The 15,224-nt window shown below is 41.0% G+C and overlaps 1 protein-coding gene across 1 annotated transcript; it reads left to right on the top strand.

Moving 5' to 3' along the window:
* The first annotated feature begins 9,552 nt into the window (after positions 1-9,552).
* On the top strand, positions 9,553-15,028 carry syf2 (SYF2 pre-mRNA-splicing factor). Its single transcript, XM_053845281.1, has 7 exons — positions 9,553-9,617; positions 9,896-9,994; positions 11,980-12,105; positions 12,335-12,452; positions 12,569-12,659; positions 13,862-13,960; positions 14,668-15,028. Exons 1-7 carry the CDS (start codon positions 9,600-9,602, stop codon positions 14,831-14,833), a joined length of 717 nt encoding a protein of 238 aa, XP_053701256.1. The 5' UTR covers positions 9,553-9,599; the 3' UTR covers positions 14,834-15,028.
* Positions 15,029-15,224: the final 196 nt, after the last annotated feature.

Below are 15,224 nucleotides of genomic sequence, written 5' to 3'. Positions count from 1 at the left end.
CCTGCTAAACAGAACATTTTCAATGGGCAGGGCGTATGCATATTTACCAATGTAGATATTTCAATATATAATGAGTGCAAACAGAAACATGCTGCAATGTTCAATGCCCACCAAAAAGCCTAAATATATCTTGGTAAAAGCAAACACTAAAAAAAAAATCCTATCTCTAAATCCGCTGCTTGATGACTATACGACATTCAAGAGTTAGAGTTGGAAGAGTCAGAGAAACTGAAGTTGTCATTGGGAGTGACTACAAAGAATAGGCTCAGGAATGAATTTATTAGACAGACATGTCGAGATATTTGGGAGACGAAGTTAGTTAGTAGATGCTTTGGACACGTGGAGAGGAAAGAGTGGTGAAACAACAAAGCTGGAGGTAGATGAATGAGGTCATGAAGTTGTGACAGGAGGAGGATGAAAATAGGCGAGTGGGCGGAGGATAGCTGTGGCAACCCCTCATGGAAAATGTCCAAAGAAGAAGCAAGTTACTAATACTGAATGACTGTGCATGCTAGTAATATAGGAATGCATGGTGTAGTTTAGTAGAAAATAAAATGTGCCTTATCATATAACACTGACTTCTCAGGGATGGTTAGGTTAAGGTTATAAAAGTGGTTCCATTTGCAAGATTCAATGTCCTTGGTCTTCCCCCAAACATGCTGTTGTTGTACCCAATGGTTAACAACTGTCACTGTCCCACCTCAAAATGAAGTACTAGAGTCTGTATTTAAGTCCATCTGAAGCCAGAACGCTAAGGGCAGGATGCATTGTAAGTGACCTCCAGTGATATCTGTGAATTTCCAGCCTCGGGTAGCATATGCAGAATACAGAGCTGACTGGTGGAGAAAGTAAGTGCTGCATTCCTAACATGGTGTTTAGTAAGAACTGGTCATGACTGTACACACTTCAGATCTACATTGTGTCTTGAACTCCGATTTGGTGTTGAGGTATGTACTTCCAAGCAAGAGAGGAATCATATGTTAGGAGGAAGATCTGTTTAAGAATTGGTCATGTGAGCACATGGATTTTATTGCTTCTCAACTACAGGACTGACATAGATCTCCCAAAAGGAAGATGGGTTTTGCTCTACAATGATGATGGAATTTTAAAAGGGCTCCAATAATTCTAAATAACTTGCAACGATCTCCTGATCTCTCTGATAAAATGATTGCAAAAAATCGGAGTATTTACACTTGCAGCCATGTATTGTGAGCCCTCAAGTTTAACCCTTCAAACACCAAGTGAATCCCCCTCTCTGAGTCTTGTTATTCATAAATGAATCGGAAGTGAAACATTTGATTGGTGCTTGTAAATTAAAAACCCAATCATGCTGCTCATATGCTCTAATCCCCTCAAGTCTTTGATCACCAGCCCTTGTCCCTCCCCTTTCCTCTTTTATCCTATTCCCACCTGGCACGAGAAGAAAGGCTCTGCTCTAAACACATTGCAGGAGTGGGCCAGGCACAGTGGGCATGTGCCTTTTCTACAATTCCACATTCTCCAATTGCCCAAACTGTGTTTCCTCTCCAGCAGCCAAACATACATCTGGTTTTACTGGGACAACGCCTTGCCCTCCCTGCTTCTCTTCAACACTGCAAGGCTGAAAGCCAAATGACAAGAGAGAAGTTGTAGTAGTGTATGATGGGGAAAAAAGTTATGGTGGTGACAACAATTGTAACGCTCCTGCTGTCAAGTGAATTAAACCTTCCTGGGTGTAGATATTGTGGATTGTTGCCAGGTTGGAAGCTCCGCGCTTACGACTAAGACACAAATTGTCGCATGCGCCGGTGGCCAAACCTAAACCACCGTGACCATGGGTGGATGTGACATCATCGTCTATGGCTTGGCAGCGTTGCTGGTGGGGCTGTAACAGAGATGGCGTCACATCAGAGAAACTGTCCAAGAGTTGCTCAGCCATGGAGGAAAATGAAAGGGGGAAACAAAAGTACAGATTGTCAGGTGTAAGTTAAACAGTTATGTGTGGGCTGAGTCAGTGATGTGCTCTGGAGTGCAAATGGAATTAAACTGGGCAGCACCACAGCAGGGGGCAAGGGTGGCCAACCCATGAGCACCATAGGAAACTAGAGTTTTAAGTTACCACATGGATAACAAATGGGATTATATCCCGCTTCTGCCATTGCAAACAGGCAACACAGCAGCTGAAGTTCCACCAGGCTCAGATGTGTGGCAAAGGACATTTTCAGGGTTTCAGCCAGGAGACAGTATAATGAGCTGTATGACCAGTAACATCTGTCGTGTTTGTCAAACCTTGAAAGACTAGCAAGATACACTGGCATCAATGTGGTTTCTTGAGGGTTTTTTTCTTTGGTTACTGGCAAAATGTCTCTATCTCAATCTCTAATACCTTTAGGCAATGAGAGGTCGCACAACTTGACACTGTGACTCACTTGTCTTCATAACCTCTGCCTGATAATGCAACCTGAAGCTAGAGTGCACAGTTTTCTAATCTATCAACTTAAACTGGTCACTCTACTGGAATGTAGTTCATCAACAAAGGGTTGCTCTATCCACTCTCACTCATCAGTTTTTCTGATTAAAATTCCATGTTTCTTTTTGGGGTTTTTTAACATCCCTTTTCTTCTCTGTTGCTAATGTGTTGATGTATTTCATATTACTACTGATTTTACGACCCATATTTTCTTCCCCTCAGAGGACTCTGAAGCAGCTCAGCAGTTGGAAAAATGGTGCTCCTGAAGCGACCTGAATGTGTGTTTATAAACATGCTTCAATGTTATGTGATGTCTGAGCTGAATTCAATAGATTGCCTCAGTGCAAGTTGTGCTTCCGCTGCAACACGATCCAAAATTGCATTCTAGGGCTACAGGAGACGCGCTGGCGTAGCCCCTCACGCTGCCTCTCTAACTTCATCACAGAGCACACAAGGGGCTTTGAGAGTCTGAAAACAGCCAAGTCCATTACAGGGAGTAAAAGGCTAACCTGCAGGTAGAGTGTCTTGGCTCTTTGAGAGGCCAACGTCTGGCAAGAAGTGTTCCCTCTGAGGTTTTAATGGCCTCTGCTAAACACATTCTGTTAACGTTCAGATGCAGTCTCTGGTTTCTACAAGGTTATACATGTATCAGGTTAATAACACCCCAACTCTATTTCCTTAATATTTCAATTGTCACTGCTGTGAATTTTGATCTTGCATTCCACATATTTCTGAAGTATTCCAGATTGTTCTCTGATGAAGATAGGAACGTCATTCATTCACGCTGTACAAGTAATTTTATCTCTGGGCCGTCCACATACTCAACCCATTGGTGCTGATACTCTTAGTCCTTCTTCTTTTTTCATGGTGCTAGACTTAGCTACTTCGACTTTCCTGTGTGGACATTGTACTTTACTAATAATTCTGAACCACATATAGTGTGATATCATCCAACAACATGATTTCAGTCACAAGATTCATCATTCTGCGGACACAAGTGTTTCATAAACACCCATGTGTCATAAACATTTATTTTGAAGCTTTTATTGAAAGAGTCTTTTAAAAAATAAAACAGTAGGTCAATACTACTCTCTTCTGCCTCTGAGTTACTTTGATTCACATTGATAATTTTAAGCCATAAATGCTTCACACCACATATAAGGGCTCATTAATCACAGTGTTTGACAGTGGTGTTGTTGTTGACACTTTTTATCTTCGGCTGAAGTCAACATGAAAGCATTTCAAGCTTTTAGGCCGTCATTTCTCACCACAGACTCTGGTGGGAAAAAGGATGCATAAATCCCCACAATCATTTTATTATTTGCGATTCCCTGTGCCACGTTACTTCACCCTGCTTCAGTTTTGTGAGTCAAGTCAGGGACAGACAGTGGCCTGAACAGCTGCACATCCTCAGGCTCTTCACTTCGCTACCTCTTATCATGGCCCATGACAACACACCATTGTTTGGCGGTCTAACTCTGGCACTAAGCTGGGAGAATGGGAACCCTGCCACGGAAAACACATGACTCTTGTGAACCATCCTCAAGGGAAGACACTTGCAGTGAACTTGTTTGTGGGTGTGATGGTAAATAGATGCGTCACAGCAGATAAGGCACACAGAGCTTTTATGTGTGGTGAGAACCGGACTCATCCGTGATCGTGGTTGTGGAAAATAGTGAAACAATTAAATTTGGAAGAAAAAGCGTGGAATCAAATGTGGCCTTTTAATTTAAGATAGTCTTTCATCTGAAAGAGTTAGGATAGGACGCATAAATACCTGGCTGAAAAATAAAGACATTCTGGCTCTTAAAACTTTTTATTAGTTAGAAAAAATGTTGATTATTTGATATATATATATATATATATATATATATATATATATATATATATATATATATATATATATATATATATATATATATATATATATATGAATAAAATATATATGCAGTACTGTAAAAAAAAAAAGTACTGTAAATAAATAAATTGAATAAATTGTAATACAGTTGCAAAATTCCCCAAATTGGAGAATAAATGTGTAAATACTGCGCGCAAAAGAGAAGTTTTCATCTTTTACTTCTAAATAATAAATAAATGAACACAGCAAAAACATATTGCAGTAAAAAACGCGATTAAAGGGAATACAGTCATTAAAATAAAATATATATATATATATATATGCTCGAGCGCCACCTATTTTTTAACTGATTTGCTGTACATTTTCGTACCTTATGTGTCACAGAATTTCAAAACATCATAAAAGTCAATGGGCTCACCGAGTGGTTCTCTTCGTTCAGTTGACTTGACAAACAGAGAAACTAGAGTCCAGTAAACGGCCTTGGCAACCGGAACTTAGAAGCTTGTTTTTCGACCACAACTGACTCTAAAAAACATTTTGAGGTCGCTAATATTATTTAAAATAAATCCGGATTCAAGTGACTTTGCCAGAGAAATGCCGCCCTCTTGTGGTATGGAGATGAAAAGTGGCGGTGCTCTTCACGGTTGCATCCTGGTCTCCTTATCGAGAACATCTCTTCCCTCCGATAATCCCGCTCGGCCTCACTTTCCGGAATCACTCCAACTTTTTTTATGACCGTCCTCTGAGATTCTGTTGTTGTGGCGCTTTAGTTTTCATCAGTAATTATCATCATAAAGTTAGTGGATGACTTCTTCCGATGACAACACAGTAGACATGTGTGCTCTCGGCCACAGAGCTGCTCTCACTGTGGTCGCCGCCAGTGGAAAACCCATAATGGCCTTTAATTGGGACTTTAATTGTGTGTGGTCGGGCAAAAGCTCCAACAAGAAAGCTGGTGGTATTTGAGTGCAAACATACATCTTTTGTGTACGTCCGTGCTGGCCAAAATTGACATCCTGACTTTGCCTCTGGAGTGGGAACAGACAGTGCAGTGTGCACTGGTCCACGTCATCATCTATATGTGTCTGAGGCCGCGGGGGGGGAGGAGAATTGGGGAGACAAGCTCATTAGGGCGCACATACTCCGCTGCTTGTGCAGCAACAAAGATGCATTTGGTGTCGGACCTTTCGGGGGACTTTTGAGCAACTTTATGTTCATTCCATTCATCTGTGCCTTTGAGCTACAGCGGAATTAATGGCATGAATTTTGACTGCCTATTGGTTATAGTGCGATGATCCATGGTTCCAGCAGAGGAGTGGTGTTTGTTGACATATGACTTGCTCTTTCCATATCAGAACCAATCCATTTGAAATGATCTGTATAGTGTTTAACTCATGGAATGCATCTTCTTTCTGTGGCATTTCATTCTATTCTTTTAACACCTTTCATCTTCCTGATTTCACTGATCTTATTTTCTTGATTTTTATGTTCATATTATTGGTTGTACACTGACATCTGAAAAGAAATTATGAAACCATTGTGGACTCCTTCTGCTTCCTAGGAACCACCATCACTGAGGACCTCAAATGGGAGCCAACCATCAGGTCCCTCATCAGGAAGGCCCAGCAGAGAATGTTCTTCTTGCGGCAACTACGACTGCCGACAAAGTTGGTGGTGGAGTTCTACACGGCCATCCTTCAGGACCTGTATGTCTCCAGGACCCAGCAACGTGCAGGTCAAATCAGAACAGACCCTTCTCACCCTGGTCATGGACTGTTTGTTCCTCTTCCCTCTGGCAGGAGGCTACGGTCCATCCAGACCAGAACCTCCCGTCACAGGAACAGCTCCTTCTCCTTGGCTGTCAGACTGTTGAATTCATGATCAGCCTTTGTTGTTTACAGGTTATTTTATTTTATTTATTTATTTATTTTATTGACAGCACTTTATTCCAAAGCACTTTCCTAGTTGGTGGCATCCCCACTGACCATGGCAATAAATTTGTTCTGAAATTTCTGAAACTGTTTTCATATTACTGATCAATAACGTTACGGCTCTCAGTACTGCACTTGAACCACCAATCACACAGGTTTGAGGAGCCTGTGTTTTCTCAAAAGCCAAAGTGAACCTTGTTTATACTTTCGTCTGGCATGATCTTTTCATCTCATAAATCGGCTTGAACATGCAACTGGGATTCAATCCCACAATTTCCCCTCTGTTGTCATGAACTGATGTGCACATATGAATTAGTTAACAACATCTAGAAGATGTGCTCATATAACTCCAACCATGGCAGTTATGTTGAATTGGCTGCGCTTTTATATGCCTTCTGTTGCCTTAAATAAATGCCAGTGTTCTTGTCATGTTGTTTGGCACTACACAGAGGCAGAGATGCTACAACACAGAAGCTTGTGGTTTGTGTCCGGTGACGGAGACGTGTTGTCTGGGTGGCGACACTTGAGCTGGCAGAGTGAAGTGTTTGTATTGGCCAGGAATTAATAACTTTTCATTTGGTGCGGAAATGACAGGAATAGTAATTAAGGAAATGGAATGATTTTATTGGCCATGATGTTTGTATTAAGTTCCAGATGTGGAGCAGCTGTGTGGTGCAAGGCCCAGTCCACGCCCCTACATTCACAATATCTTAAGAAAGAATGTATTGCTGAGATAAGAATGCCAGACATATAGAATAAACGTACAGAATCTCATTCATCTGGCTTTGACAAACTGTCCAGCGTGATAAATGAGCGACAGTTATGAGGCACCGTGAAGTCTGTTCTGTATTTATGAAGGTGGTCCTCACGACCATTTTATTTGCACATATAATGTTACTCTACTTCAGGCTTGATTTGCCTGTGTGGAAAAGTTAATACTGCAGCAGAGGCTGTTCAGCATTTATGGGTGGCCTGTCTCAACACATGAGGTCCATGTCACTCAGCACTGGAGTTCCCTCACCCTTAAGTGACAGTGACAGGATTGTCGAGACCCTCACAGGGACTGTCAGGAGTAAACATGCCAGATCAGTTCAATTCTTTCCTGTAGAAAGCTGCTGTCATGGTAACTCATGTATTACCACAGAAATGAGAAACTCTGTTTCCATGCCAGACCATCACAGGAGTTATGAAAATCTACATTTACCAGTCATGCCAGCTTTGAGTTCTGTCTGCATCAGCTGTGGTTTGATCTTACCTCCTGGACAGCATCAATTTGTCCTTTGTGTTATTGAGGACTAGATCTCAGCACTTTTGTCGTCTCTTTGCTCAAGCTAATACACGTTAATTTTTTTTTTTTTTTTTTATTACCGTCTCCTATTATAATTCTCCTGCACCAACAAGATCTGGTTTTATGTGTTTCCTGCATCTGTAGTTGGTAGCTCCTTAGATTGATGCTGTGTAATAGCGCCCCCTAGTCCAACCCTTCTCACAGCAGGCCTGTCTGGTTCTTTTGTAAGAGTGGTTTCCATGACGGTGGCATCATAAGGGATGCTTAATGGAGATTTAAAGGGTCTTGTCATGACACATGGCACAAGCCAAGTAAGTCATTTTCTCAGTGTGTCCCTTGGATTTTATCATCTACAAAGCGCCTAATGGAGACAAGCACAAATTATGCCAATGAGTAACATAACGCTTCGTCTCTTATACTCAAACATTTGTGTCATGGTAAATGTCTCCAATAACGACAGACTGCAACTTTAAACTGTTTGGTCTGTCTCTGACCACTGGAATCATCCGTCGTGATGTTTCCTCTCCTCCACGCCACAGTAGAATTGTGCCCATTATGATGTTTTGCTCTGTTGTGATGTTCTCCCATCTGGTTTGCAGTGAAATGCATCACTCCATTAACAGTTCCTGTGATCTGCAGGATGCTTTAATCTACGTCTATAAACTCCATTTAATTACATCCTCCATCACAACTGTATTAGCGTAATGCAATCAAACAGGGAGCACCTCCAGTCAAACACGTTCAAATGGCACTTGAAAGTCTTTACTCACGCCTCCTGATCGTCTCATGGAATCATATTAGATTTCTCAGTTAGATTTCTCAGTTGCCAAAGAAAATCTGTTTAGTTTAACATCTACTATGTACAATCTAAATTTCAGTGTGCGCGTGACTTTTTGGTCGACCTTTCATGCCTCTTACTGTACAACCTCCAGCCATGTTCATAATGGCTGCTTGTGTTTATGCCTGTTTCCATGACTCTTATTTCTCACTACTTGATCATTTGAACTTCAAAAGGCAGTTAACCAAAACTGTGAAGAAAGGCTTCTTTGTAAAAACTCAAGATGCATAACTAATACTTTAGGAAGGGAGTCAGATTTTCAAAATCTGTCATACTCACAGACGATGCAACTGCAGATACAAAATGTATTTTAAATTATCATCTTTTAATACAACTGACTTCAATGAGAAAATTCAAAATTTGTCAGTTTTCACGCTTGAATTTAAATGACTCTCAAAATTGTACCAGGCTGATAAATTAAAACCTGAATAGTCACTCTGCTCTGAGAGAATATACTGAGTGTTCTGTTTTCTGTCTCCACCCTGAGGATCAGTCTGTGGCCACAAGATCCCACATTTTCGTTTCCCAATTTTAAGAAGGGTAAAAAAGTGTATTTAAAGAAATCTGCCAGTGTGGTACCTCGGGGCTCTGATTTGGTAATGTTGGTGAGATATGAACAGATTAAATCTCTTTGGGAGAAAAGGCTTTTAAAGCAAAGAAAACAAGCAACAACAAAGACCTCTGTGATCACCAATATTAACACCGGAAACAATTTCGAAAAGTGGAATATTCAACTCAATCGATCGAGGGCAGAATCAGAACTGCAACAACAAATACTAATGGATGTTTTGATTTATGTATATCTGTTGTTAAAGGCTATGGCATTTCCTGCCTTTTCAAACGTTCACGTAAATATAATTCAAGTAAATATAATATAACACTGATGAAAATACCTTTTGAGAGATGAGGAAGCAGAGGACAGGGTGAGATGGAAGAAGATGATCCGCTGTGGCGACCCCTGAAGGGAGAAGCATTCTGCAAGGTTTTTCTATTTTTTTGGACCCTTGAAGAAGCTAAAAATAGACAAAGGCTGATGAAAATACCTACTTTTTATTTTGCTTCAAAAAAGAAAAAAATTGAAATAATTGTTTTAGACTTTGAAGAGACACGAAATTATACTGACTATGTCCGTTAGTATTATTCTCATATTATTTGGTGTTGGTATTTCAAACTATAGACTAACGTCATATCCGGTATAGGTTCCGTTCCGATGACGTTCTCTGTTTATAGCAGCAATGGCGTCTACCAGCGAGGTTTGTGATTTCTCTTCCTTTTGTTGCGCTGCTTTCAACCTTTTTTTTTTTATTTTATGTCTCTTACATTTGTTTTCTGTTCCATATTTTACTCTGCATTGAGTGTGACATTAGTGGAGATAGATTGTGTATAACCGTTAGCAATGTACGATGTTTTGCTAAGCTAATGCTACGTCGCTTCATACGGTAGCTCTTCTTTTCCTCACAAACGGTCGAATAAATACTTACGTAGTTTTTATTGACGTATCTATATTGCTTGCGTTATTTGTGTATTTCAGGATGACAAGGTATCGAGCGTTGGGGAATCGGCAGAAGCACCCACGTCCAGCAAAAGAGAAGAGCGGCTCCGAAAGTTTCGCGAGTTGCATTTTAAACGGGTGAGCCTCCAGCTTTAATGAAGTATACGAACAACAACACCACGTTGGTCAATACGAATAGTATTATAGTAGTGTTTGGTGCTTGTGGTGGCAGAAGGAAAGACACGGTTGTTTAAATGTTTTATCCTATCAGTGCTATTAGTCATCTTAAAAAGGCTGTTCAAATAATAGCAAAAAGGACCGGCAGAAGTGGCCAAACCACATCTGCTAAACCTCAACCAAAGCAACAGAGATGGAGTAAAACTTTTTTTTTGAGTTGGCTGTACTGGTAGTTTGTCAATTGGTAATTGCCTTCAATGGTTATTGTGCCTGCCATGACACAAAGGCAATGTGGAGACCAGAGTGTAAAAGATTATTTTGGCAATTGTGGCTGTAATTGGGGAAATGTGGAAAAAAATGTGTGACAAAGAGGTAGAACGAGAGACACTCAATGACTTTATCTGACCAAAGGTGGGAGATGACATGGGCATTCTCTGGCAATTCTGCAGTTGTGAGATACGTGCAACAAATTGATGAGTGAGATAAGTACAGAAAAGCACAACAAATGTGTCTTTCTCATCAATGAGGCTGACGTTCATGAGTTTTAAATTAATGGGCTAAAAATGCCACTGCATAGCCCTTCACAGATCAACCTTTTTTGTTGTTATTGTTCTTGTTATTTGTGAGTTAACAAAATTCTGATCGAAACGGCTGGATTTGTCGCTGCTTTGGGGTTGTTTGTCAGCCACCTTAATCTGAAACTTTTGAAAACGTCTGCAGTGGAAACTTTCATAAATGCAATGCTGTCTGTCTCTGACTCTCACTACAAGCAGCCAGTATGTGGATTTTTTACAGACATAGCAAAGTCTCAGAAGATTCACCATACTGCGACGTCTCACATTGAATTTATTGTTTTTTTCAGTTGTTTTTTTAACGAAATAGTTGCTGCATTCTGCAAGGTTTGTCTATTTTTTTGCCTCCTTGAAGAGGTGTATGAAAACATGTCTGAATTAAAATGATTTAATGGTTCATTTTTTTTCACACCATGTACGCTGAAGGTCCCATCACATTGATTACAAATTCATTGTCAATCCATGTGATTGGTAACGGTGATCGGCAGCAAAAATCCCTAGTTATGATCATACTTCGATTATGATTACTACAGCAAAATCGTGGCTCTGTTCTCAGTTTCAGAGTATTTTGAAACTTGTGAATCTCTCTTTGCTCCAAAACTTGAATAGAAACACGCCTACAAGTGTCGCTCATATTATAGTTACAGGTGACATCCATCTGGTTGTGTAAAGTAGTAACTATTTCAGGCTCTATATTTGCACGCTGGCTTGTTAAAATCTTGTGATGTTGCACGTTTCGCTTTTCACATTAAGCAACAACAGTGCTGTGCTTTATCTAGTCTGGCTGTTATATAGCCTGGCTGTTCGAGTAAAAAGTTTATTCTGCAACAGCGACTTCAATATAATGTGTGCGTTTGTAGTGCTGGACTATTATAGCAAAATTGCCAATCACAATTGTTTTTGATCGATGTCATAATCACTATTATTCATCGATTTATAATTTTGCTGTCCTTGAACTTACAAACTTTATTGAACATTGAACTACAATGAAACAATATGTAAAATATAAATGGTTATTTAACAGTTATATTTAACCTTCATCATGAAAAGATTTCTCTGGTGGTCTGGCTTTAGGGAATAGTGGCTAATATTTGAGTCCCCCAAAACATGTAAACAGGCTAGGGCTCTCTCTAAATCGGAGCATCCCTAATATTTATACAGTCAGTATTCATATAGACATTTCCTATTGAATACTAGGTGTAAAAATGTGTTGATTTTATAAAGCTAAGGTTCTTCCTCTAACGTTTTGTAAAAGATGATGGGACGCTCTGCTCTCAGCTGTCATGCCCACTCTGCAGGTGTAATGAGATGTACCATGTGTAGTGTAGTACTTTTTCTGTACTGATGTGTTTCATTTTTGTCGCCTTTCTTCAGAATGAAGCCCGTAAACTCAATCATCAGGAGGTTGTTGAGGAGGACAAGAAGCTAAAACTTCCCACCAACTGGGAGGCAAAGAAGGCCCGACTGGAGTGGGAGCTGTCAGAAGATCAAAAGAGGAAGGTATGTGTCATTTGGCCACCACTAGTTGGACTGATCACAAATGAGAGTCAAACCTGCCGGATAAATTCACAACCAACCCAAATCGTTCTATGTCCTTACAAAGTGTTGTTGCATGACTACACTAGATCTTTCTTTCTCCCACAGTGGGGAAACTCTGACAGATCCAACTTTAGTCGCATGAAGAAGCTACAAATTGCCATCTTCAGAACGTGATCCTTATTTTTTGCAGGAATGTGCCGCAAGAGGAGAAGATTATAACAGAGTCAAACTCTTGGACATCACAGCTGATGATGCAGAGCGGTGGGAGAGAAAGAAGAAAAAGAAGAATCCTGACACTGGCTTTGCAGGTTGGTGTTGTACATATCAGTACATTAGAAAAGTCTGTGTCGTCCAAGGTTGTTGACTTACGGGGAAAATGATGCCGTCTTCTAGAGTTGATAAAAAACTCATCCCTGAATTCCAGGTTACGCTGAGGCTCAGTTCAGACAGTACCAGAGGCTCACGAAGCAGATTAGGCCAGACATGGAGCGCTACGAGAAACAACGTGAGGAGTCGTAAGTATCATGTTTTATCATTCATATATCATATTTTCTGTTGGACCACAGAGTTTATGGTGCAATGTCATCCTTGTGAAAACCAACTTTACCACTCTCATGTAGCTTTGATGTTCCACCTTTTTCTAATACTTGTACCATATCTATTACGAAAAGTCATGAAAGAAGCAGAAAAACATCATGCAGCAGGGAGGTCATTCATCACTGGCACACTTCCTCCGTGGTGTTTATACTGATTTGGATTCAACTTCAATTGGATCATTCTGGGGTCAAATATTAAAATGTAATTAAATCATAAAACCTGTTATAGATGTATCTCTACTTTTAACTAATAACATTTCTCAAAGACACTGGTGCCAATAGTGTTGGCACATAACTCTTTGTGAAAGTGTTCATCAGATGGACATTTACTCAAATGGAAATGTCACAGAGTTCTGAAATGCCCCTGTGGTGAACGTATATCCATTATATTAATGTGTGGCTGGGAAATACCTCGATTTGTCTTTAGATCAAGGCATTCTGAGTGAGTATGCTCGTCGGTGTGATGCAACAAAACTGGCTGCCGGAGAGATCTTTGGGGCAGGATGTGTGGCAGCTCCTACCGTGACACAACGGCAGCTTTGAGTGTTTGCCACCAAATACCTGTCCATGTGTGCGCACACATGTCCACAATACCACAGTGATCGTGACAGATCAGCGCTCTAGTGGAACGTGATAACTGCTGTTTGAAAAGGGGCGCCATAATTCTTCCTGCTTCAGCTGTGTCATCCAGACTTTACAGTCCAAACAAAATTAAATTCTTGAAATTTGTGCGTTCCACTGATGAAGCCATGTCTGTGAAACCTCCAGTTAATGATATAAATTTGTCTGGCGCAGTCATCTTGGCATTCACCGCATCACATGTTCACAAAGCAGTTTCTTTATGTCAGTGGACCCCTCTCATAGCCTGGGGTGCCATTGACAGATCTGCACTCTCAACTATTGAAAGATCATAAAGTCTCAGATGGCATCAATGTATGCGAGATCCAAGAAGGGTTCAGCCCACATGATCTAAGTGTTAAATGCTGCTACATGCTGGACCGTAGTGAATGCACCGCCCCGAGCTGCAGCAGCTTCCTGTTATCGCTGTAGTGACAGAAAGACAGTCAGAGGGTGTCCAAATGTTGTTATGTGTTGCTAATGCCTCTGCCGGTGCTCCACAGCGGTGAAGATTTCTACCCCACCACCAACAGTCTGGTCCATGGCACCCACGTCCCCACAAAAGAAGGCATTGACCGCATGGTGGAGGATGTCGAGAGACAGTAAGTCGAACGTGGGGCCTCCCCTTGATCATTTATCTGAAGATCATCTTCCATGAATGCACCTGTTGGTGGTCAATGTCCCATAGTTAGTAAGGTGTTAGTATGTCATTGTTATGTATGAGTCAGTGTGCAGTCAAATGTCGTTAGGTCAGTTAAGGAGAGAATATTCATTGTGAGTTCACTTTATTTCAGGCATAAATTGGGCTGCAGACCTGGATCTGAAAAGCCCTGTGTTGTTTGGTTCACGCTCATATCAAGTGACCCAGTTTTTTTAGTGGTTTCATGAAGGCTATGAAAGCTGTTTTCTCATAACGTTTTCCCTAGTCTCGCAGGATCATAGTGGCACTCTCATTTATGACAGGGACAAATAGACGTTTTGATGTCCACGTCGGAGAACTACATAGCTGCTAAATTTAAAGATGCAGTCAAACCTAAGAGATGAAAAATCCATTAAAACATGACTGATTTAATAGAGGGAGTACAGGTTCATCATATTGAATTCAGCTGAAGTACAACTGACCTGGTGTGGATAAAACAAGAGACAGGGTTGGCGCTAGTGAGCAGGAGCGAGTGGGACCCTCAAACAGTGTAGAAGCAGCTTTAGCATAACAACCTGAAACGTAGTCGTGAAATGATTGCAGCCAACTGGTTATTGCACTGGTGCTTCACGCTTTTCCCTTCATGCCTACGGTCCTTGTGTTCGCCAGGATCGAGAAGCGTGCCAAGTACAGCCGACGCAGGGCCTACAATGACGACGCAGACATCGACTACATCAATGAGAGGAATGCCAAGTTCAACAAAAAAGCGGAGCGCTTCTATGGCAAATATACAGCGGAGATTAAGCAGAATTTGGAGAGAGGCACGGCCGTCTGAGGGCCTGAGGTTTTAGTTTGTGGCGTCAGTACTGCGCAGGGCAGAGCCTGAATTCGAACTCCTGCCAGTCATTAAGGTGACTTTTAAAATCTCATTGTTGCTATAGTGAAGTCTATATGAGTCATTATCTTTGATGTTTGATTCAAAGTTCATTCAGTTTTTGTCCCTTCTTTTTAAATAAACGGTCATTTCCAAGATCATGTGTGTGTGTGTTCTCATGATGAATGGTGGAAGCGTGAGAAGAGTGTTCAGCGAGCACGCTCACCCCGGGGCTGTGTTCGTCAGAGGATGGCAGCTCCAGACTCTTCTGGTGCTGTTGTCTGATAAGCAGCCGCAATTGGATTTAGTCATGATAACCCATGTTTCCATTTCCAAAACTTGCCCCAAGTAG

This window comes from Synchiropus splendidus, chromosome 16, assembly GCF_027744825.2.
Source record: "Synchiropus splendidus isolate RoL2022-P1 chromosome 16, RoL_Sspl_1.0, whole genome shotgun sequence".
NCBI lineage: Eukaryota > Metazoa > Chordata > Actinopteri > Syngnathiformes > Callionymidae > Synchiropus > Synchiropus splendidus.
This window is presented reverse-complemented; position numbering and strand designations above follow the sequence as displayed.